Source organism: Anas acuta, chromosome 7, assembly GCF_963932015.1.
Source record: "Anas acuta chromosome 7, bAnaAcu1.1, whole genome shotgun sequence".
Classification (NCBI taxonomy): Eukaryota; Metazoa; Chordata; class Aves; order Anseriformes; family Anatidae; genus Anas; species Anas acuta.
Genome location: NC_088985.1, coordinates 26,021,971 through 26,046,754, shown reverse-complemented (window position 1 = coordinate 26,046,754; position 24,784 = coordinate 26,021,971). Strand labels below are relative to the sequence as shown.

At 38.0% G+C, this 24,784-nt stretch overlaps 2 protein-coding genes across 3 annotated transcripts in view; one reads left to right on the top strand and one right to left on the bottom strand.

The window, feature by feature from the left end:
* The window catches only part of CFAP43 (cilia and flagella associated protein 43), a 45,445-nt gene extending 27,222 nt beyond the window's left edge, over positions 1-18,223 (top strand). For both annotated transcript variants that reach the window (XM_068688443.1, XM_068688442.1), the window contains 19 exons: positions 1,130-1,255; positions 1,670-1,774; positions 2,486-2,602; positions 3,429-3,629; positions 5,266-5,472; positions 6,242-6,331; positions 7,130-7,207; positions 7,961-8,086; positions 8,972-9,091; positions 9,173-9,280; positions 10,838-10,924; positions 11,224-11,312; positions 11,701-11,908; positions 12,688-12,800; positions 13,622-13,778; positions 14,575-14,739; positions 16,358-16,438; positions 17,263-17,416; positions 17,930-18,223. In XM_068688443.1, coding sequence (XP_068544544.1) covers positions 1,130-1,255; positions 1,670-1,774; positions 2,486-2,602; positions 3,429-3,629; positions 5,266-5,472; positions 6,242-6,331; positions 7,130-7,207; positions 7,961-8,086; positions 8,972-9,091; positions 9,173-9,280; positions 10,838-10,924; positions 11,224-11,312; positions 11,701-11,908; positions 12,688-12,800; positions 13,622-13,778; positions 14,575-14,739; positions 16,358-16,438; positions 17,263-17,416; positions 17,930-18,087 — 2,490 coding nt within the window. In that variant the 3' untranslated portion in view covers positions 18,088-18,223. The remainder of the gene's footprint in view (positions 1-1,129; positions 1,256-1,669; positions 1,775-2,485; positions 2,603-3,428; positions 3,630-5,265; positions 5,473-6,241; positions 6,332-7,129; positions 7,208-7,960; positions 8,087-8,971; positions 9,092-9,172; positions 9,281-10,837; positions 10,925-11,223; positions 11,313-11,700; positions 11,909-12,687; positions 12,801-13,621; positions 13,779-14,574; positions 14,740-16,357; positions 16,439-17,262; positions 17,417-17,929) is intronic.
* A 974-nt stretch (positions 18,224-19,197) lies between these two features.
* On the bottom strand, positions 19,198-23,593 carry SFR1 (SWI5 dependent homologous recombination repair protein 1). Its single transcript, XM_068688449.1, has 5 exons — positions 23,230-23,593; positions 22,794-22,910; positions 21,561-21,673; positions 20,106-20,486; positions 19,198-19,892 (listed from the first exon to the last, which is right to left on the bottom strand). The coding sequence occupies exons 3-5, from the start codon at positions 21,654-21,656 to the stop codon at positions 19,701-19,703; spliced, it is 669 nt and encodes a 222-aa protein (XP_068544550.1). The 5' UTR covers positions 21,657-21,673; positions 22,794-22,910; positions 23,230-23,593; the 3' UTR covers positions 19,198-19,700.
* Positions 23,594-24,784: the final 1,191 nt, after the last annotated feature.

Genomic DNA, 24,784 nt, shown 5'->3' with positions numbered 1-24,784 from the left:
AGCAGGAAAGTTTTTGCCTAGTGTCCTTCTATTACAAAAATTACTGTCCTCTCTTCTTCCGTTTCCTTCCATAAAAATTGTTGTCCGCAAGAAGCAAACAGTCATCTAGAGCAGGTTGCCCAGGACCATGTCCGCAGTTTGAATATCTCCAAGGACTCCATGACCTCTCTTGGCAACCTGTTCCAGTGCTCAGTCACCCTCATACTAAAAAAAATAATAATAATAAAATAAAATTCAGTCCAGAACTTCCTGTGTTTCAGTTCACATCCATTGCCTCGTGTTGTCACTGAGTCCTAAAGAAAAGAGCTTGTCTCTGTCATATTTTCACCCTCTTTTCAGGTATTTATATACACTGATGAGATACGCCCCTCCCATATGCCCCTCGAGATTCTTTTCTCTAGATTCTACAGTCCCAGGTCTCTGGTTTTCAACATGAGAGAAATGCTCCAGTCCCTTAATCATCTTCTTAGGCTTTTGGTGGACTATCTCCAGTATGTCCGTATCTCATTTGTACTGGGAGTCCCAGAACCAGACACTGGTACTCCAAACATGGCCCCACCAGTGCTGAGCAGAGATGAAGTGTCATCTCAGCCTGCCAGCAGCACTCCTTTTATTGCAGCCCAGTATACTATTAGCCTTTGCTGCAAGGGCGCATTGTTTGTTCATGTTCAATTTCATGTCCACCAGGACCCTGAGATGCTTTTCTGGAAAGTTGCTTAGCACCTAGCATGTACTGGTGCATGAAGTTTTCTTCCCCTGGTGCAGGATTTTGCACTTCCCTTTGTTGAACTGTATTGAGATAGATAACCTAATAAAAGTGATAAATAAAACAACTAATAAAACAACTTCAGTGTGCAGAACCTGAGAGTCAAGAATTGTTTACTACAGATTCTTAGAAAATATACAGAACTTCATATATTGCATCTCAATCAACTTTAAAAGAAAGATGAAATACATTCATGTAGCACTCTGTCACAAGCTGTGTGCAGACAGTTCTAACCAATACCATGAAACAATTAAAAGTGAAGGCAATTAAAATCATTTTACCTGGTATCAAGTTCTACAATGTTAAAAATAGCATCTTATCTATTCGCATTCAATTAATTTTTGTTTCTTAATTAAAAATAAGATTCAGAAAATGCTGCATGAAAATGAACAGGTGCCAGACATTGAGAAACTGGAGCAACAGGAGTTCAACTTGGATACAGAAGAACAGGAAAAAGCGCAAGCAGAGGCTGAACAAGAAGTGGCCATGGTATGACAGAATGGTGGTGGGGAGATGTTTTAAAAGTGGCAGTGAAAATGAAAAAGAACGATTGAAGAGCAAAGAGGATGGTCTCAAAATTGCTGTTTGCTGCTGAGAAGTAGGAAAAAAAATAAAATCACATTTTGAAGTAGGTGAAACTTTATGCAGACACTGTTAATTGGAATATGAATTATGCCAGAAACTGTAACTCTGACAGTATGCTGAAGTTCTGGGATTCTTTTTCTCTCATATAAAAAGATTCCTTTCAATATCATGTGATACAGGGTTTTGGAGAAGGTAGCTCTGAAAGTACAATATAATTAAACATTAGTAATTATTTTAATCTGTTAGTGTTATTTCAGTAAATCAGTAGAAACTGCCTGTTTTGCACTTTGTCTTATGTTATTTTATGTACCTTGAAAGGTGAGAGAAAAGATTGAGATGGAGACTTTAGCCAACTGCTACTTGCAAAATGTCATCAGACATGAGTGCTGGGACTCCATGTCTGTAAAAGGACGTACAGTTAAGGTAACCTCTGCTTTCCACCACATTTTCTCTACTATTTTTTTGATTCCTTTAGGTACAGAGACTAAATAAATAGATGTATAACACATTTCTGATTTACTTATAATATGGGAAAGGGCTTACTTCTCAGGCCTCATGCAATTTTTTCATTTTGTTCATTTTCTCTGACTCTGGCTAGTTTTATCTTCTAAGGCGAGTAAGAGTGCTGATAAGCAGATATGCAACTCCTTAATTCCTTGATCTCAGAGAATATCATTATGCAGTTTTCCTGAAGTAGTGGTAAATATCATTTTTCTGTGTGCCATGAGTATGACTTCTACTTTACAAAATATAAAGGCCAAATTTAGCACTGATTTTGCCTATTTCAAAGAGAGGAACATTAGTCTAACTGGTGCTATTGGATTATCTCACAGGTGGTGAAAGACCCAGTCTTTTTACAAAAATCTAGTTCTGGTAGAATTCCCAGGACAAAAATGCTACATCCACAGTTTGTTAAAAGGAAGAAAACAACAACAAAAAAATGAAATCAACCATTTTCACTACCAAAAAAGCAAGCGCTTTTAGTCTTATTTTTTAATATATTGCTATATTATTTGCTCCTCAATTTTATTCTGGATTTTCAGTCATTGTAACGGTTTAACATTCAGGTATAGAACAAATTAATTGATAAATGCTTTATGAAGACCTTTTAACTCAGTTGTTGTTTTTGAGCAGTGTTTCCATATAGCTTGTGAAGTGCAGAATTATCCCCTGAAAAAACTTAATGAAGAAGAGCTGGCAACTTTGGAGAAAGTTCTCCAGTTAAGGAAGATCGAGGCAGCTGATCTTAAGGTACAATCTCTTTGAAGTACTGCAGAAAGGCATTTTGGATCAGGATGTTCTGAATTGAATAGGCATCTTAATCCTTCTTTACAGAGCTATATTTCTGAGCTCAATTTTCTTGCTGTAGAAATTGTCCAAATAAAAATAAAAAGATAAGCAAAGATGAACTATGTTCTTACTCAGAACAAATATATCAGTATTACAGAATCACAGAATAGCTGAGGTTGAAAGAACTCTCTGGAAGTCTAGTCCAACCCTCCTACTTAAAGCAGGGTCAGCTACAGCAATCTGCTCAGGGACATATCCATTTAGGTTTGGAGTATTTCCATGGATGGGTTTCCATAAACTCTGTTGGCAACTTGTTCCAGTATTTGACAACCCTCACTTTAGAGGTGTTTTCTTATGTTTAAATTAGGTTTTCTGTATTTTGATGTATACACATTTCCTCTCATCCTATCACTGGATACCACTGAGAAGAGTCTGTCTCTGTTGTTTTAACTCCCCACCATCAGGTTTTTATACATATCAGTAAGATTCCTCCCAAGTCTTCTCTTATTGAGCCTAAACAATCCTAGATCTCTCAGCTTCTCCTCATATTTTAGAAGCTTTGTATTCTTAAGTGTATTAGTAGCTCTTTGGTGAATTTGCTCCAGCATGTCTTTGTGCTGGGGAACCCAAAACTGGACCCAGTGTTCCAGATATGATCATGTATTGACTTGTATTATTTTTATTGCTGGGCAAGGCTTAGTTGCTGAATAGAACCTCTAGTACTTTTTCATGCATGTGCCACTGGACTGCTTACAAAATTAATAGTTATCATGTTTGTGATATTCAGGTTCAGAAGAAAAGTCTTGAGACTGTGTCAGAGACAGAAGAAGAAGAAGAGAAAGCGGAAGAAGTAATGGCTGGTGCTAGCACATCTTGCTGCCTGGATGGAAGTCTGAGTTCTCAGTATGGTGGAGACACATCTGTGCTTTACCACCAATTGGACTTGAACTCTAGGGAGCAGAAAGTCAATCAAATAGTATTACTGAAGGTGACTACTTCTTAAATTTGTATTACTGCAGTGACACTGTCGTGTCTGTTGGTTCTCACAGCAGTCACAGCCACTGTTAGCTTCTGGGCAGACTTGCACTGCATAATGGAGAGCTGCACAGGTCTCTGTTACTGCACTGAAAGCTGATAAATGCACATGGTGTTGTAGAACACCACGTGATCTTGCCAGCTGAAGTCTGTAAGAAAAACATCTATATGAAGACAGATACCCAATTTGAGGATGTTTTTATTTACCCACTTGTGCTTTACTGTAAGAGTTTGTATAGACAAAGTTACTTTGCGCATTTCAGCTTGCCCAGTGGAAACATGACCTCTTTCCCTATTATTTGCTGCTGAATGAAAGACAGGCTGGATACCCATACCACTTCCTTTCTTTCCAATCTCACCATCCCTTCATTTAGAGCCTTCAGTATTTCTGTTATTTATTATTCAGTACTATCAGACTCTCTTACTTTTCGTACCCTAACCAGCATATTAATAACCATAATACAAAAAAGGCTTCCTGTGAAGATGATCTACAAAGGTAGGTAGAAGTCGTTAAATTACTATCAAGCATTGCCTCCTTACAGCTCTTTAAGACTGTGTGTGGTAGCAGAGATTAATGATTATGTGTTGTAATATATGAAATCTGGTAGATATATTGGTGTTTGAAGTAGATGGGGAAGAAACACAAGGAACACCTTTAAATGCAAGCTTGAATGTAACAAGATCTTTCTGTTGCATGGCTTTAAAGATGCATATCCTCTCTCTAACTGTAGAGGCACTTAGATTTCTTGGCCCAGATAGTGAGCTTGGTCAGAGCTAGATGGCTAGCTAGACATTGAGAACAGCCTTTTTTCTCCCAGCAATAGTGTACCTTGTCTGTCATCCTGCTGTGTTACGTCCTACATTATTAGTATATTAGAAATCAAAGAAATAACCATGGATAGAAATATTTATTGTAATATAAATCACAAACATCTAAGCAACTCAAAATATGAAGCTTAATGGTAGAACTGAAATTCTTTTCACTTTTTTTTTTCTTTTAGTAAAGTGATGCAGTAGGAGAGATGTAGTTTTCTCTCTTAATATTGTGCTTTTCTTTGTTGAGAACAATTATTTAGGCTAAAAAGGAAGAACATATCCACTAGGGATATATGCTTTAAAAACCATTTACTTTACATGTCAGACAGAAAATCACCTCAACGCGTATAAAAATTGCAGGCTACATCACTTAAAAATCAGGAAAGTATGTCCTTAACATTGCTCTCCTGCTCTTGTGTTTTAGTCTCTACAGTCACAGGTCATGTGTTTTTTTAATTTGAAGCACTTTCTTCCTTCACACAAAGACTGCAAAAAAATAGCAAATATAAGTAGCCTAATTTTAATTCTAGCTCTGGCAACAGTATGTGTCTTTCAGAATCTTCATCAAATGGCAAAAATAAATAAATATATAAAAAGTTGTCCACTTAACAAAGCTTGAACTCTGCCCTTATAACAGAGGGGTCTTACCAGTTTCTCTGTCTGTCACACATACAAATACACACATTCATGATTCCAAAGAACTGAGAAGTACTATATAATCATTGATGGATGGGACCTGTGGAGCATTGCTGTTTCCTTTTTTGGTATTTCAGGACATCATTTACAAAGTGAAAACTGCTTTTAATAAGGAATTTGACATAGTTGCACGACAAAAGGAGCAGGAGATAGCAAGAGTGAAAGAAAGAAACCTGAAGATCCAAGAAATCTTGGCTCAACTTGACCTCCAAGTGGAAGTGTGGGAGCCAGGTCTTACAGATGATGAGATGCCAGAGCAAGTACTCACTGTTCAGGATTCAGAGGTGCCTGAAAAAGAAATCTTTCTCTTTCACCCACACAAATACAGTTCTCTAATTCTTCTCATTTCCAGCCATTGTGTCAGTATTGAAAAGTCTTAAAACAGATGTGTCTGTGTATGTAAAATCATCTGTCTGGCTTTTTTGCTTCCCCTCGTTTTTTAGGTAGAAAACTCTAAATAAGCCTCTCTGAAATGAACAAAATACTGTTAAGAAGTTTTTAATTGTCCATAAATTAGGTCCAATTTACCCCTGTTCCTGGTAAGACCCAAATCAGGCTTGCAGCGAGTCACTTCAATAGATGAGAGTTTCTCTGTTTTTTTCTTCAGTTTCTGAGCATCAGAAACTAAGAATCTAGGCACTTAAGTATAGTTAGTACTGTACTTCTAAATCAAATTGATAATATATAAACATTGTACTTTTGATACAAAATATTATTTTATTTCAACTGCTCTTTAAGTCAGTCTTTTCCCTCTTCTGTCTTCTCTCTCACCAGTCTATTATTCTACTGTCAGAAAACCCAAAGACATGCTCAAACTATGACTAACATCAGCAAGAAGGACGGTAGTGAATATTTTAGCGTTTTTTTCAGTATAGTTATTGGAGATGTTCTAAAGAACATTTTTTTTTCTTGAGGTATATCACCATAGAGCAGAGATACAAAAAAAATTATGAATAAAAATAATATTACACCATCTTTCCAAATTTTCTTAATCCATGTGTGATCATGTTTGGAGAAAAAAATCCTGATAAGAACCCTATTTCCTTCTTTCAGATTAAAGCTGAAAAGTACTTGACTCCGCAAGAGAGAGAGAGAGCAGAAATGCTGGCTAAGCTTGAAATGGAAAGACGCCTTATTGCTCTGGTACTGAGTTGTATCCTTTTTACTGAACAGGCCATTGTTGCTGATTGGGCTATTTAGTTAATGCTGCCCTGGAATATTCCGGTAAAGTAGTATAGGAGAGTAAATGTAAAAATGCTAAGTAATGACAAAGTGTGCCTTTTCCCCCTGAGTATCATTTACACTTACATGTACACCTACACAGAGAAGCTGAGGGGGGAAGAAAGGTTTGGTGTTACACTCCCAGTTATTAAAAATTTGTTTTGTAGCAATTTAAAACACTGTATTGGGAGACTGGGGACTAGATACATCTCTAAATGTACATGTATGCTACTGCTCAGCCAAGAGCTATGGGCTTGATACAAGCTTGTTGGCTGAGTTTCTCTGACCTCTGCTCTTCAGGGATCAGACTAGATCACAGTGCTTTTCTCTGGCTTTTAAATATGTCTGTGAAAAGCCTAAAATGGTTCTGGCCCCAAAAGAGATGCACAGTAAGACATTCAACTTGCATCCATAAGACATACAACTTCATTCATCCTAGCCTGCAAACTGGTCAGGTGTAGTCTATGAACTGCTTCCAAAACTGCCAAAATTGCAGTTTTAGGAAGTTATTTGGTATATGACCATCTGTCTATCAGAAAAAAAATATAAATCTTAGACCTTTAGTATCTCTCACAAGCATCACCAAAAAGCATTAATCTACTAGTGACACAGTAGAATCCTATTGGCGATCTAGAGGTGAACTGCCCTATTACCATTCCCAAAACTTCCAACTATTACATTTTCTTTTGTATCCTAAAATATTATTTCTGTCTTTCCCAGGACAATGAAAGACTACGTGCTCTTAATGACATGATGGGTGGAGTGCTAGAAGTCCAAAAGGAAGACATATTGAAAATTGTAAGCTGTGTTTCTGCTGTATCATTTAGGTAGCTTGTTGTTTTTTTATGGAAACATGAATTGCAATTAGCAAGTATTTCCAACCTTAGTAATAAAAGAAAACAAAGAATTGTAGAATTGCATTATGCTTAGTTAAATTCCTTAAAAGATCATATAGTGAACTCAAGACTACAAGATTCTAGTGCCTGTACATGATTTACCCATCAACACTTGTTCCTATCCCAAAGTCCCTATCCTATAGGAACATAATCCCAGTACAGTGACTGTTTTATGGGGGAAAGTGTCTATTGCCCATTGCTGTGATCTTACAGAAAAATAGTGTGTTTCATTTAACTCAGCAAATAAAGTTGTTACAGTAAGAGAGGAAGAAAACAGGAGTGTCACAGAGAAAGGATAAGGCAGACCAAACCCTGTCTATGGGATTAATCTGTTTCAGAAAATGAGAACCCCACTTATTCTGTAACAGAAAATATTATATGTCTTGTACTGACCATAGTATGTTTGAGTACAACATACTCGTATTTTACAAGATCCACTAGAAAATTTTGTAATCAAGTGGAAGGGGACAGGACCATAAATATACAACAAAACTACTGGTACAAGCAACAGGCCACAGAAATAGAACGTGTATGTTACTTAGATCTTACATGTCTCTAATACCTTTCATTAAATTTGATACTTATTGTAGTTTATTAGTATTCTGATGGAGACTTAAAATTGCTTTTTAAGCATGTTTGTCTTTAATACTTGCAGGATATTCCTCCACCTCCTTTTATATCCAAGCCTGAACATGAATGGAGTGATCAAGAAGTTATAATATTCAGAGAGTATGAGGAAAAAGTGAAGGAGTTGAATGAAGAAAAAGAAAAGCGTAGAAGGGTAAATTAAAATGAGAAAGGGAGTGGCTTTGTTCACAGTGCGCATAAATGAAGCTTTCTAATTTTTCTCAGGATCTACTTCTAAAATGAATACTAACAAATGAAGAATGAAGATCATGCAGCATATTACATAAGTTGTAGCTTAGACAGTAAAAAAGGCAGTCTCTACTAATAACAATTAGTATATGACAAAACTTGTGATATCTGACAAAAAGTAATTTTCATTCCAAAATAGACCACTATTCCTGAAACGTTTTTTTCAGGTTCCATTCCCAGAGTAGCTGATGCCATACACAAATAATACAATGTCATTTATCCTTCAAAGTGGTATCTGGACAACATAACTTCATAGTCTGGCAGCATTATTCTTCGAAAAATGTAACTTCTGGGACCTTTTGGCTGAGGGATTTTTCTTTTACAAAATCATCATTAATGCCTTTCAAATACAGTACTTAGTTGATGATGGAAATTAATAGCTTCAGTCCCTGGAACAACCCACAATACTGTTAGGATGGATTCAAAGAAATGTGAATCATGCCTTCTGTTTTGCCAGTCATGAAAATACTGTCTTCCAGAACGTAGCTGTTGTTTTGATTATGCAAAATATGGACTGTTAGAATTTCTAAAACGGCTGTTCAGAATCATTAACAGGAATACAAACTAGCTGGTTGATAAAAGTGCATAAAAAGCTTAGACAACTTTGTTGCAAGAAAACAGAGGAAAAATACAGGACAGGACTATAAAAACTTAAGGGAAATAAAAAGAAAAGCTTTTTGTTGGGAAGATACAGTTCCATACTGTGAATTTTCCAGCATTCTTCAGTATACTGTGTGAGAATTTGTTCTGCTGTGTATGTTTGCTCCTCTCTTGTCTTTCCCTTCCCCAGGTACTGGAAAATGAATGGAAGAAACTTGAAGCTTCCATACAGGAAACAACGCACAATTTTGATGAGACTGTATGCAAGCTCTTTGAAAGAAAAGTGACTTTAGAGATGGTCATCTATCAGGTATGTCAGAGAACATGAATTGTTCATCTCTCCCTCTGTGCAGAAGGAATGTTAACAATTCTTATTACAATCTTTTCACAGGAAGAACTCAAAATAGTCAATCTTATTTATTCTTTACTGTTGGATGAAGAGTTGGACACTAGAGAAGCTGGACTTCGGCATTTCTTTATGAAGAAGCAGAAAGAGAATGTAAATTATTTTAAATGCCATTCTTAGGAAAAATGTAGTATTTGAAGTATAGTTTCTAGTGAAAATTGCTCTTTCCAAATCAGCATTTTGCTGTAAATGATTTTTTTGGCAGTTTACAGGGCCATTGACTTTTTCTTGAGGTGTACAGAAGATGTACATTATAAATACATCTACATATAAACACATTCTTTTGAGTAGAAACTCATCTTGGTTCATCTGGAGTTCTTTGGTGAAGCTCCATACATTGAGAAGGCATACAGCTATTTATTTGTTATATACCTTTTTTTTTTTTTTTTTGAGTATCTCATATCAATCTGACAGAACCATAATGATGCGATTTGTGACAGGAAGACGCACAAAAGAACATGTAATGCCATCACATTTTTTCTGGGATATCTAGTGTACTCCAGGGCCATGCTGACTTGTGTTTGTCAGCCCAAAGCACAGGCAGAGGTAGCACACGAGCACCTGTGTGTGGAAGCTGAACATAATACAGAGTACAATGTGGTTAAAAGCATATCAACAAATTTAATCTCCTGAAGAGTATGCCAGTCCCTGCCATACCTTATACAAGTCAACAAAAAGACTGGAGAGCGCAAGTAGTAGAGCTGTATTTCAATATGAGTGCTTACTGCCAAAAGTAATATTTGTGTCTGACAGTTCTGTTTCCTGTGTCCTGCCAACACCTGTCCGATTCAGGTGATCTAAGTGGTAGTCTGCAGGTTGTTTCTGGCTCACGGCACAATATTTGTCCATTTGCCTACTTTGTGTAGGTGTTCCTGAGTCCACAGGGAACGCACTAGTGCCTCCCCATGTCAGACTTCCCACTCAACCTGTAGAGATTTCTGTTTGGAGTTGCAAGCAACTGTTTGTATGTGAGCTTCATGGAGAGGTTCCAATGTAGGCGTCTAGTCTGTGTCATTAGTTCACTAGCTGAACTAGTTTTAAAGTTATCTGAGGCCCAGTGTATACCAAGTTACATTTTTCAAAATGCATTTTTAAGAATTTTCTAAATATTCCCATTGGTATATCTTTTGGTCCACGCAAACTGTCAAATACAACAAAGCAGTCTCCCCAGCAAAGTACAAATGTTTAACAGCCTTGATAAAACAGATAAGCTTCATATCCTGACGTGTGGCATACTAACAGGGAAATTGCATTCTACAGTCACAAACCTTTCACTGAGCAGCATTTGAGAATCTCTGACTGATACGACGTGATGAAATGAAAGGAAAAGGAAATTTCTATGCAAGTAAAAACAAGAATCAACACAGATCCTCACCTTCAAAATTTAAAAGGAAGGCTTAGGAGAATTTGTATAATTTCTTACACAAATTTCATACTTTCTTAAGCACTGGAATACTTGAATTTCATACCTGCTCACCTCTAAGCTGCACCTACAAATAAACCACTGAATAAGGCATTGTATTCTTAAAAATGGCTCATGAGGTTTTTTCTAGAACTGAGAAGGTGTCAGCTTCATCAGTGTATATGAATAGCCATTCAGTTCTTCTTCTGGTTGAGTTTCATTCTTGAAATCCTCTGGTTTTGCTACAGGTCAACGTTACAGGAATAATCCAGAATACAAAAGAGAAAATTGAGTTTCACAGTGATGCATATGAAAATGCAATAGCTGAAGATAAGGTGAGACTCTAGCAAAACACAAGCAAGATTCAGGAATAAAAAAGTTAATGCTGCCTCTTGGGAATAAGAACATACATCATTTTAAGCATGGGATGAGTTCTGCTCAATTTGCTGAGTGCTGAAATTAGGTAATGAAGGAGAGTATGTGCATATAAAAAATTATGAAAAGGTCCACATTTCCTCAATGCTTGTGAGAGCTTGGAAAAGCACAATATTTTGCATTGTTAAGATATGGGTAAGTTGCTGCTTTCTAAAAAATAACATTGTAATGACAAGGAAGCTTTCTGTTTCTGTCCTAGAATCTGGAAAGTGATTTTAGTAAGGACTTTGCTGACATTCCTGAAGATCTTCTTGATGAACTGCTCCAACTTTACAAATGTCGACCAAGGTAAGGTCACCCTGATTAGAATTGTTTAAATACTAGTATCACCTGTGTTTCGAGAATGAGATTGCTATTTCTTTCTATAATCCAAATTATTTTGATAATCAGTAGACTGCCTGCTTTTATTGGTTGGTTAACAGTATTTAATTTCCTATCATATAAAAAATAGTTATTTTGAATACTAACATTTCCTTATCTACTCTACAAAATCTATTTTAAATGCAATCTAAATAATCAGCAGTTCTCAAAAACATATTCTTATTTTGTGTAAGACGTTGTCTTACCTTTTTGCTCTTCAAGAGATTGAGAGTATGAAATATTCAGTTATATGTATGAGCTTCTTTTATGTAATAAAAAATAAGTAAACACTGCATGTATTGTGTATGTACACTAGGACCCCAGTGAGAAAAACACTCCCTTACACTGCTAACCCATATGGGAATTGTTCAGCCTCAACTGAAGATTACAAAGATATACTCACCTGTTTAATGAAAGCCATGGATGAGCTGGATAATCCTAAGCACATGCCTGATGGTTTAGACCCATCTATATGGGAACAATTTTGTCAAGCTAGACGAAATAAAATGGAGAGTGAGCAACTGGTATGTAAATCCTTCGCTTTTCCACTATACTTCTCAGTATTTTCAGGTCTTAAAACTTCTGTGGAGTTCAATGTAGGGTTAGACTGTGACAATGTGAAGTGACAATGTAGCATACAAGAGCTGCATCTGAGTTGCTAAGTTACCTCTAGTCACCTTCAATTCAGAATAACAGAAATGTCAAGAAGAGAAACTGGCTCTAGTTCTCCTTCAGAGCAAACATTACCATACTAGGGTGGAAGGATTTGATCAAGATAATTATAACCTTAATACAGTTTCTTTAAAAATAATAATAATAAAAAACTTTTCTCTATTTAAAAAGCCTATTAAAATATTTGATTTTTATCATGTGTTGGAGTCTTTCTCTCCCATTAGCATGCTACATCTGCACCAATGTATAACCATTTTCTTCTACAACACCAAGAGCAACTCTTAACAGATGGTATTGCTGGAAAGCTCTAGTAAACTATTTGCTTATTTTAAAAGCATGAAGGTGGAAATCTGAAATTTCCAGAGATGTAGGTACATTTGACCAAGATAGAAGAAAAAATGATTTCCCTTGATGTCAATAAATCATACATAAATGAATAAATGATTCTTTGAGCTGAATGTAAGAATTGTAACCTCTATTTCATGTGCTCTACTAGGACTCCAAAAATATCAGGCAGCATATTTATATTTACACACACATGTCCTCTTAAGATATTATGCTCTCTTCTTGCTTGTCCTGACATGCTTACGAAGTTGGAAAAGTTCAGAATGCCATGATGTTGCTTGTTTAGGTGAAGTGGAAAGCCCTAAATCTGGCAGAGATGCAGGCCTTTCTCCAGAGAAGAATGGATGAAGATCAGAAGATTAAGTCAGACATAGAATACATTTCCCAAGAACTCATTTGGTAATTTTGTCTCTTTTCCTATGTTCAGCTACATATTAATAATCCACCATCACAGAACCAGAAGTCACATACAGAATTACACAGCTGTACTCTCCAACAGTCTGTTATCTAGAATTCATCTAAAAGAGCTAAGATATTTCAGAGGTGAGGTGTGATTGCAGCATGTGTGAGCAAGCCCAAACCAGTCTTAACCTAGCATTTTAAGTAACAACATGAGTCAAGATGGCACGGTCTTTGATGCAAACTTAACTGCCCCAAAAGCTGTTTCTTACAGTGAATGCCAAAAAGCCTTCAAGGTCATAGTTGTGCTAGCTGGGTCAGCTAACTTCTGCTCATGTAGGCCTGAGGAAGCTACAGTGATCACTGCTGACTGCAGTTTGCAGCCCAGTCACACAACATCTGACTTCACTGAGCTGATTTCATTTTTTTCATGCACATGACATAATCTTCACATTCATTGGAATTCAGGAGCAAACCCCAGGATAATTTAAATTAAAAAACAACAGCAAAAAAGAGTGCTTGCTGGGAGTCTCCTTCACTTCCTTTTCAATTGTTGTTGAGGCTTTTGTTTGGTAAAGACATTTCCTTTCAGAACAGCTGCTAGAGATTGTTAAACTGAATCTAGTGGTTGACAACTTTATGTACAGAAATAAATTGCCAACTCCATAGTCATTTTTGGAGCACATAGAAGACAGGCTGTCAAAAAGTAAGCCCTACATGAACATACCACTTATCAGTAATAAACATTTTGAGCATCACGGGGGGATTTATATAATTAAGTTGAAATCACTGAGCATTGTTTTTGTTTTCTGCCATTTTAGGCTGCAGGAGAAGAAGATGAAATTTCATTTGGATTTGACTTTCCAGTTTTTGTTAAAACAAGGACAGGTGGAATTGGAAATTACTGAGATCCCAGATTACACCAATGCCATTCTCATTAATAGGAGTGTTGTTGAAGAGCTGAATTCCAGTATCATGGTAACTTATAAGGAAATCTAATTTTTTTAAATAAATATATTGGTCTTCAGGGACTCTGTTTTTTCTCTAGTTTGATATCTAGTTTCAATTCATTACTACACACCAGGAGGCTCAATTGTAAACTAAAAGCTGTTAAGAATTCTGTAATGCCCCTTATTATGATATAGAGATTGCAGTGCAGACTGCTTTCTTGATGTTTGATGAATACAATTCAGATCAATGAAATGGCAACAGTTTTTAGACATGCCATCACTTACAAACATGCTGTAAATAGAAAATCCTAATATCCTGGGCTACAGTCCTAGAATTCTCTCAAGGCAAACGTATAGTCATGCTGAGCAGTAGCTTACATTAAGGTTTAACTGATACACCTTTTTATGTAAGGTGAAATCGATTATCATACTTTAAGCATTCTAGCTGTAAATTTGCCTTTTACTGCTAATACACAAAGCCTTCAGCAACAACTGCAAAATACCTTATACAGAGCAAGTTTGTATTTTGTAGAGATCAGATGCCTTAGCCTTCTTATAAAAGATTGCAAGATGTAGAGAGAAAGGTTTATTGTAATTTTCTTCATCTCCTCCTATGATCCAACACTGTGGCACAAAGCATAAAAGGGAACAAAATTCCACAAAAGATAACCATCTTGGGCAAAGTCTGGAAAGAGTCTGCAGTATGGCACATTTTCCTTACTAGTATCATCACTTTGGAAGCTTGCCCATCTTGTTGCAAATAATTATTCCATAATCCATAGTGTGTGTTAATTAAGATTAATCTTTTTTTTTTTTTTTTTCAGGCTCAAGGAGAAAAAAAGATTGCTAGCATGGTGGAGCGTAAAGACTTCTCTAGAGTGATATTTCAGTTGGAATGGGAACATAAGAAAATGAGAATGCAAATAGAAGATCTGAAACAGAAGGCTCGGGATATTGCAGTGCTACCTATTTCAAAAGATCGCCAGCTAGTGAGTTACTTTCTCTAATTTATACTCTATACCACAGAGAATTTTGCTGCCTCCTCTTCTGCAATTGTTTATACATTTTAACTCTCTTATTGCTACCCAGAAACCTGATTGTTAACATATCAACAGTTCAGCTTCCAAAGAGAAGTTTTGCTCTTGAGATTGATCAGTGATGAAATGCAATTGTAAACAAGGGCAAAGTTATCCCTGACTAGTTCCCAAGTGCACCCATCTGGTGTCTCACAGAAATACTGTAATTTTTGCTCAGTATTCAGAGATAGAGCTCATACAGAAGCCTTGCTGAGCCCCAGTGCCATTTGTTGGCCTTGGTACCAGCAGAAGAATGACAGGTAATTGTTTGCTATGTCTGGCAGGCAAGAAACAGCAGCTGGGCAGACCAGTCAGCACCTACACAGCTTTGAAGAAACGCATTTGGCAGGCCAAAAAACAGGAAAAGGTTGTGGGAGAGCAATGGGGATACTCCTGGGAGAAGAGAGGAGAAGCGAGGTGGTAGAGGAAGTGTGAGGGTGCTGCAGGATCGGATGTAAAGCTGGTTTTGCGGTGATGAGGTAGGGGAAATAAAGGTTCAAAGTAATGGATGTTGGAGGACAGGGAAGCTGGAGATATTGCAGTGGGGAGAGCTATAAAGCACAGGGAAAATAAAGAATATTGGAGAGTGAGTAAAGATATTGCAATTCAATCAAAAGATCAGAAGAAAACCCAAACATCTGTTCTGCTCAGGCTTCATTAGTTCTGCCTGTCCAAACTGCTTGTTCATTTCTGAATCACAGCCATGGGACTTCTGAAACTAACATCAGCCAAACAGCTTTCCAAAGAGGTGATGAGACAATGCACTGAAAAGTTCTTGCAACAACTTTATCACCAGGGTGTCGCTGTTACGTTATGTCAAACTTCACTTAAAGAGATGCACTGTTTGCCAGTTAGACTTGTCCTTGCCCATAGCAATGGTATTTTTGAGTAGAAATGCAGGGCTAGTAGGAAGGGCAACAGAGACCATGACAGGAGCAGAAAGAAACATGGCTCAGAGAAATACGTGGGGGCCAGGACCTGAGAATGCCTGTAATGAGGGCTAGTCATAGAAAAAGTGAAAGAAAGCAATTTGTTGCTGCTGGCAAGGAGCCTGCTGGGTCTTTTCTGTTTCTCTTCTTTTAACTGGAGACAAACCACAGAACTGTTATCTGTCAGTTTGGTGGGATGTTTTTTCAGAAAGATAAATGTTACATCCACAGAAACCTGTCTTCTGCGCACATTTGGCCTCCACCTGTGCTGGCTTTGACGATCTTATAAGTAAAAGTATATCTTGTTGGTTTTTTTGACAACTTCACAACAAATTCATATGGTCTTTGTTTCCATCAAAACATATAATGCTTCTTAATGGCTGCATGGTCTATTGTATGGCAAGACTATCTTTAACATATCCATTTATGATCACTAGCAAGGTCTTCCACTGTGTCTAATTCTGTTTTTTTTTTTTGTTTGTTTTGTTTTTTGTTTTTTTTTTTTTGAGTTTCACATGTCATGACTGTCTTTACAGAAGTGTGGAACTGTTGAGAACAGCAAAGGCTTAACAACCTCCTTTCCTTCTGTTTTTAATTCTCAGTTCCTAACCATGCTGAACTATGACAGTCGCATTGCCCACCGCATTTCAGTGATGAAGCAGACTCTTGATGTCATGGATAAGGTAATTATTCCTAAGTGAACCACTGCATTTGAGAGACGTCCTTAGTTTAAATGCAACTCCTCTCCTTCATTAGCAAAAGGTGTTTGTAAGGAATAACAGCATCCCACATCAGCATACCACCCCTTCAGCTAACTCAAGGACTGTTAAAGCACAGCCACAACTCCACACACAGATGAATGTATATATACATATACACACCTACGTATTTATTCATCTTTCAATAGTTTTTTCAAGTTGTCTAGTGCTGTTTCTCTGTAGGACTACCGGTCTGTTCATAATATCACTACCCTCCTATATTCAAAATAACACAGACACAGCAATCTGGTTTGCTGGCTCCCTTACCTATTTCAACATTTAAATTATGACTGTCCTCATCTGTAAGGGATTCCACTGGGTTTTCTCCAGGTTACTGTAGCTGACATCAGCTTCCATTTTCTCTGTGTTCCTTTTCAATCTTTGGTATTTACCCTGGCCCTTTACAGCCCTTGAAGACAGCATCAGCACAATAGCCTATCTTCCACGGTGGCTGGCAGCCAAGGGAGTATTTTCAATGCGCTGATTCCACTGACTTCCTTTCCCTGCTTTGTCTTTAAAGTTTTCTATTAAATCTCTCTCTCCTTGGCCCATGCCTTTTTGTTCGTCTGCTACTTGTATTAGAACTCCATAAAGCATACTGAAAGACACTATACAAAGTAAAGCTAGCAAATCAAAGCACGTGAAAATGAATTGAGCTACAAGACAGTGTTGAAGATTGTAGGCTTCCATCAAAAGTTTGTCTTTTGTATTATCTCATGCATTTGCTTTATTCTTTTGGAAATGGACAGCTGCACAAGAAGAATACGAAGAACCGTCAGAAAAGAATTAGAGAGTTGGAGAAATGCATCGCTTTAAAAGAGCAGGCAAACTATGAGCTCAGCCTTCAGCTAAAGGAAATGCTTGTGTCTGTTTCAGAAAGAAGGCATATGTCTCGGGCAGCTGGTGAGTCACAGTAACACACTTTAAGTCACAAGCAAAGAGCATTCAGAAAACACCTCCTAAGCTAGACAGTCCTATTCTCCGTCAGCATCACCTAAGGGAAAAGAAATTCCTATCTATCACACTATGTGCACAATTAGCTTTCATACCACACCATATTTAATGCTATTTACATAAGATCATACCTAGAGATTGGTGCTCTTGTAGCCAGTTAATTGACTTTCCATACAGTCAAGTGAACAGAGGACCAAGAAGCTGAGAAGGGTACGTGACTGGAAAACTGAATAGTTCTTTTCACTAGTAAAACAGTTTTAACACCTTGGGTGTGCACCCAATGTCTTTTTTATTTATTTATTTGCCTTATTCACTAAAGACTCTTAAAACTAACTGCAAGCCTTTTCTTAAAAAGCTTGCCTATTTTATACAGAACTTGGAATAACTCTGGAGCAGGTCCAGTATAAAGACTATGCAGCCACTATATGTACAGGGTGACCCTTTTTATTTTGTTTTACGCAGACATACAGCGTGTTTCTGAAAGGAACGCAAAGCAGCGTTACCAAGAGATTTTGAAGCAGAAAAACCTGCGGGATCTCCTAAGGGAACAAGAAGAAGAGTTTGGAATTCTTCAGGCAGAAGCTGAAAGACTGAGATCAAGAACATTCCCTATTCTTTAAAAAGCCCAGTCCTGGTAGATGTATAGGAAACTGGTCTTGTCTAAGACCCAGAGTTTGGACATACACCTTCTCTCCCTAAACTCTCAACACTTTATTCTGTAATTTCTTTTAAAATAGTACCAGTTTGAAAGATGCACGTTTGTCTGTTTCATATATTTTATACTTAGTATTATCTTTCTGCTGTTTTGATTATATAAACATATAGCTCATTACAGAAAATAAGCAGAAGATGTAGTTGTAGAATGCATATCCTTAGTCTGCAATATGCAGCTGGAGGACATTTTGAAATGAAGTACAGCAAGAAAGATGTGATTTTACATCTACAAATTGTTTCTCTCTTCCATGCTTTAATTTTTCTTCCACTTCCATAAATTCATATAAAATCTAAACTTACCCCTTTCTTAGAACATTAATTAACTTTGATCCCTTAGGTTCAGCAAAGTTCCATGCTTATAAGGAAAACTACTTCTGTTTTAACCTCACTGCAGCTGCTTTTTTGCTTTATCACCTCTAACTGAAGTCTCCAAGGATTCTAATTATATCTTGCACTCTTCTTGCAATGTTTTTTTTTTTTTTCTTCCTGCTGAAACTTCCATAGGAGAAGGGAATTCCAAATTTGCCAAAGGTCTCGGGGAAAAGAAGTACCCCTATCAGGAAGCCCCATCATCATTTCTCAGTAAGCTAAAGAGGCAAAAAGAAATAATTTCTTAATACTCAAACTGTGATCAGTAATAATGAAGAGATTATTGAATAACCTTTAATTCTCAGCAGGCAGCAGCATTCACTATTCTTAAGAGTAAGAATTCTTGTGACTCCAAACTTAAGTCTAATGAGGCCTATCAGTGTTGCAACAAACTATTTCATCTGTGATTTTCTTTCCACTTGAGTATCTAAGGAATTGTTCCTTATTAAGGAAAACAGGAGAAATAGCATCCATACTGAACAGTTAAGGTACATCCAATGACAATTGTGATTGCATATGAAAAAATATTCACGGGAGAGATTTATGTATTGTTACACTAGATAAGTGATGATTTTAAGGAGAATAAAAGCTGAAGAGTCTAAGTGAGAAAATTAGCAATTTCAAATTAAAATAATTATAGAAAAACATTTTGAAGAGACAATGTTTATTGGAGGATAAATGAAATGCTGTTTTATTCAGCTTTACTGCAGAAAGGTAAGCAATGCTGTAGTTGAAGCACTTCATTAGACAAGGGAGCACTTTTCTTATACAAAGGGGGAAAAAAAAAAAAACATTGCAGCTTTCCCATAATGTAGTACAGCAGACAGATGTAAATTCCTGTTTTCTACCCTTCCCTTCTACTACCACAGGCTGTGGCCGAAGGGTTAGGAGGAACAGTTCCTCTAAAGGCAACTGTTTTGACCAGCATCTGAAAATGTGTTTTCCAGAAGTCAGCATGGGTTCAATCTCTTCTGTAAAGTAATGCCTTTTGCAGTGCCTACTATACCTGTGTACAGTTTCACTAGTAGCTCATGAGAAAACCTCCTGGAAAACAAAGTTCACTGTCTGATCGACACTTCTAAGGTTATCAGAATTCATTCAGTCTTTTCTGCTTGTGCATGTGTGTAACTGAAATCTTTGCACCAGTAGATTAGGTGTCTACAAAATCTTCTTCTGTTCTGCTGTAGTGCAATAACTGGTCTTCTAACCCAAAAGAATCTATCAGTTGACTGAGACTCACTTTCTTGCCATCTGCAGAAAAAGCTGACTGTAGCTCATAGAGCATCAGCTGGGTGCTGCTTCTCCATTTCGCTATCAAAGCCTGCAGTTCAGACAGGTTGTTCTGAAATGGGGACAAAAAAGACATTTCAGCAAATGACAAATCAGTTTCATACTCTGCAAATCTATTTTTATAATATGCTTAAAACTGAGATAATACACAAATATCTCGCAAACTAAATGGCTCGGTATTGTAACTTAAATCAGTAAATGAAGATTTGACTCCATTTCACTTCAAAGCACGATTTATAAGTGCTTTTTCAGAGGTTCTCCTCACCTTAGATCGGTACATCTTGACCAGTTTGAGCCTTCGAAGCAGTTCTTCCTTCTCTTGCACTTGTTTCACCAGCCTTACTTTTTCTTCCAGGGACTGTTGGTGACTAAGATCAACCCTAACCCCGTTCTCTCCTGATTCACAGAGACTGTTCTCCTGTGAGGGACTTTTGAAACATGTATGCCCAGTGCAGTTTCCTTCCAGGCTTTCAGAACCATCTTGTAACCTGGAACAATCCACACTTTTTTGTGGCAGATGCTCTGTGTCAACATCAGCACAGTCTTTTTCTTCACTGTCTATTTTGAGCCGCTTTGCCACTGTAAAATTAGCATTAAATGAACGTCTTGTTTTCCTTAATCGTTCCCTTAGAGTTGCACTCATTGGCTGAAGAAAATGAAGAACAGCAGAAGAGAGAAAGATCACAAAAGTCTCATCTTTAATCAAATTTCAAAGAACCGAAACTGAACTCCATGCAGAATATGTCATATACATAAAGATAATTGTAAAACCAGACTTCTGAATTGTCCCTGTAGCATTTGTAAACTTAAAATTAACAAGTTGATTCCTTCCTTTCAGGTGTGTTTGCACACACGGGGGCAATTTACTGGAAAACGTACCTCCATGTTGTCTAGGAACAAATCCAATAATCCTTATTAAGGGAAAGCTACTCATCTAGTCTTTGTGCAAAAGACATGGCATATATCAGCTTTGCTGATTTTATTTCATCTGGTTTGATTTCTCCTCTTGTTTAATGAAGATTTGTTGTTGTTGTTGCATCCCACCACACGTTTTCTGCATTAGCACTAAAACATACGTTTTCTACTTGTAAGTATCTGTAACAATCTCATTTCAATTTGTTCATACTTTGAAGTCCTTCACTAATGAACATCTAAAAAGTGATTTTTTCTTCAAAATAAGTATTTTTATCATTTGTGTCTAACATTTCTACCTGTGGGAAAATACTAAAATATGGGTGAGAAGGATTAGCTAACGAACATTTGCAACCTAGCTTTATCCAGCATAGATGCAGTTTTTAGTAACACACACTATGGTGAGTGTGACAGCATCACAGTATGCTTGCTAGGAGAAACCCCAAAAAGAGTCTGGCATCATGGAGAATATCTGAACTGCAATCAGAGTGTACTATATTCAAGTGCAAATAGGCATGGAAACACATTTTGCCTATAAAGGAACCCAGAAAATTTTGACTTGAGAAAACTAAAAAGTATTGAAAATTACTAGTATGGGATTTTTGATAAGACTGCTAATAGTGAATACATCACTTTATTCACAGCAAACATATGCGTATTCTGAGCAAGGCATGCCAAGAACACTCCTCACGCCCCTTACCTGCACAACCTTGTAGCTGTACGTATAAGCTACCTTCCAACTACTTGATTTCATAAGCATTTTTCTTACTATGAAGAATCACAGTATTGGAAAAACAAGTTTTTATACCTGCTTCCCTGAACCAGTCCTCTGGGGAGCTGCTGTGCCAGAGTCCTTTGGAGTATTGCACGAAGATGTCAGTTTATCAGACGCTGGTTCTTCCATCTTGAGATGGACAGTCTCTGTTAAAAAACAAAATGAGTTACACGTAGTACCCTTTTCACCTGATTATGAGTCACATGGCTGCAGAAATGAGTAAAAAACTCTAAGAAGAAATACTAGAGCTTATTTTCTAACTGTTACATTCATAAAGACACCTGCTGAAGTTACACAGTGGTTTTATGCACTAAGTAGAATCTTGCTTTATGAATATCTTTTCTTCAAGGTGACAAATGGCACTACTAACTGGTATAAAGGATCTGACTATGAGTTTTTTGTACTATTTTTCCCTCAGTAATAAAAATCTATGGTATTTGTTCTTTGAGATGAAAAATCCTACAAAAAATTTTTAGGTGTTCTCCATTATTATGTTTGTTTGTTTTTTTTCCTCCTAGTGCTATCTATAGCAGTGATGTCTTTTTTCAATTGTTACGCAGAATCAAGACAACTTATGAAGTACTTTGACATATTATACTATGCTTGTATATCCAAATCAGATCCTACAACACCAAACTCATCAAAAAAAAGCTCACTCCAAACAAAACATTTTCTTAATCTGAACGGCTCCTACTGCTTGCCTAACTCAAAATCCTTACAAAGCCAGGTTGTGAAGTACCAGTCCTTTGTGTAACTGTAACCCAAGAAGCGATAAAAGGATTGCTGGGAGCCACAAGATTTTTATTGTCCATCTGTATAAACAATTAATCTTTTCTATAAAAAAAAAAAAAGAATCGGGTACCCAGGTCTGTGAAAATAATCTACTATTTCATTTGATCCTTCTGGGGATGCTGCTTGAGAAAGTAATTACTCATACAAGTGGACTTTCAGATTATAATATGCATTCCCAGTTTGCTCAGAAAAGCAACTTAATTAAAATGATAAATCACACCACTCAGCATGTATCAACTTTAAATTGATTTGGCAATATCTGACTTAGTTTAGCACTTGTGAACCACCTGCTAATGACCAAAATGCAGCTGGAAAATCGTCAGCTACACCCTCTGTTTACCTAAAACTTGCCACTGGGAATTTCAAAACACAAGCCTCTTAAAAATAAAATCCCACAAAGAAGTTGCTGCGCAACACAGGACTGGCACAAGGGGCTTCCTCTTCCAAGATGAAACATGCCAAAGTGTTACTAACCCAGCAGCTCTGCTCTTCCTGGCTCTGTACCAAGGACACCTCCGTTATCTTCTCATCTTCATTTGTCTTGTCAAGTCAGCGTTCCCTCCGGTTGTTCAAAATTCAACCTATGGCATCCTATTAGGGAAAAAAAAAAGGACATAATTACTACAGAAAGTTAAATTAATTGGGAATTTTTAACAATCTGCACATTAAAAAGGAAACCCACAGACCCCATCTGTGATATTATTATTGTTTCTTAATCCAAGCAAGACTACAAAACGCTTTATCATACCTATACAGTACTGAGCTTGTCATAAATTTGTCTCTCTTACTACCAAGAAGCAAAAATAACTTCAAGCCTATGGATTAGCCCCAACAGACTCGCTCAACTCTCTCAAAAACGAAACCAAACCCACAAAACCTGTGGCTTTACACCCCAACGCGGATTACTTGCCTGCAAGCGACCCTGAGCAAAGCGAAGACTTTTTCACAACACTTCACTAACACCGTTACTTAAACACGTTCCTTAAACTTTTTAACAGGACGTTCGCCCATGGGAACACTCTTCAAGCCCTTCCCCAGCACCCCAGAACCCTTTGCTGGACCCTGAGGGACCGGATCCTGAGAGACCCGTCCCCAGCAGCACACCCGGCCCCTCAGCGCCTCAGGGGGCCCCGCTCCCGGGACCGCGGGCGGCGCCTGCGCGGGCAGTGAGGGCGGGCGGCGCTGCGCCTGCGTGCGGGGAAAGTCAGCCTTACGGTGTTCAGTGGGGCGGGTTTGTGTAGTGTCCCCTACACCATCACCACCACTACTACCCCATGTGGGTGTTATGTGTGTTTCTGTAGCCTGCTGTGTTCCTCAGGCCAGCATGGGCAGGCTGCTTTCTGCGCCAGGTGGTGCTCGAGGCTGGGCGCCATCTTGTGGTGTGCCCGCCCGCCTCAGGGAGAGGGGCTCTGGCTGCGCCATGGGGCGCTCGGCATTGTGAGGGGTCGGTGGGGCGAGCCCAGGCATTTTGGCAGTGCTGAGGGAACCATGATGCTGCCTCACGCGGTGATCGCCTCAGGTGCTGTCCCCTCAGTGAAGGGGGAGAGCTGTGCCCGGGAGCACACCCTGAGGAGTGGGAGATGGGTTGGGAAGTGCAAATTGAGCCACGCTGCCTCAGGTGTGCATGGAGGAGAAGTGAAAATGAAGAAATGTGACTGGAAAAGCAGGCAGGTAGATGGTGAAAATGGCAACGAGCAGCCCCAGCTGTAGTGGCAGTCATGCGATTTGGTGCCGGATTACATCGCCATGATGTGCAGGCACTGCTGAAGTAAGTGTCCTGTCAGCAAAGATCTCTCCCGTGCTGCAGGCCTCATTCCCCCAAATGGACTTTAACATTTCTCAAAAGTGATCCATATAAAACGTTTTTACAATATAACTGTGTCAGGACTGAGCAAATGGTTGGAAGTGACCATAACAGCAACAGCTCCCAGCCTCCAGGTGAGCTGCTCCACGCTGCCTTCACACAGCTCTGCTGGTCAGTGTGCGTGGAGAATACATTCCTGCAGTCTCCATAGATCATTCCCTTGATTTACGTAGCAGAACTGCATGAGTATCGTGCTTGATTCCTCCTTACAACTGTGGATGAGGATGATGAATTTTCTTTTTGTTTCCTGTAACTTCTCATCTTATTGAAACAGGATAACTGAGAGGTGAGTAAGCACAGAGCACGGTCAATGCTAGTAGTTGCTGTGCTTCTAGCCAAAAGTATACATAGATTCACTCATTTCAAATAGAATTTTACATTGAGGACAGTAACCTTTTTCTCTCGTAACATCAACAGTAAAAGATACAAAAGCGTTCACAGCCCATCTGTAAGAATTCCGTTTTGGAAACCAGAATTTGGGCCTTCAGATTATTCCTTGTACAGGGATTGACTGTGTGTGGAATTGCATATTTTCTAAACTTTATTTCTAAATATTTGAAAATATGCATTTAGCAAACATCAGAAGTTAGATTCTGTGACA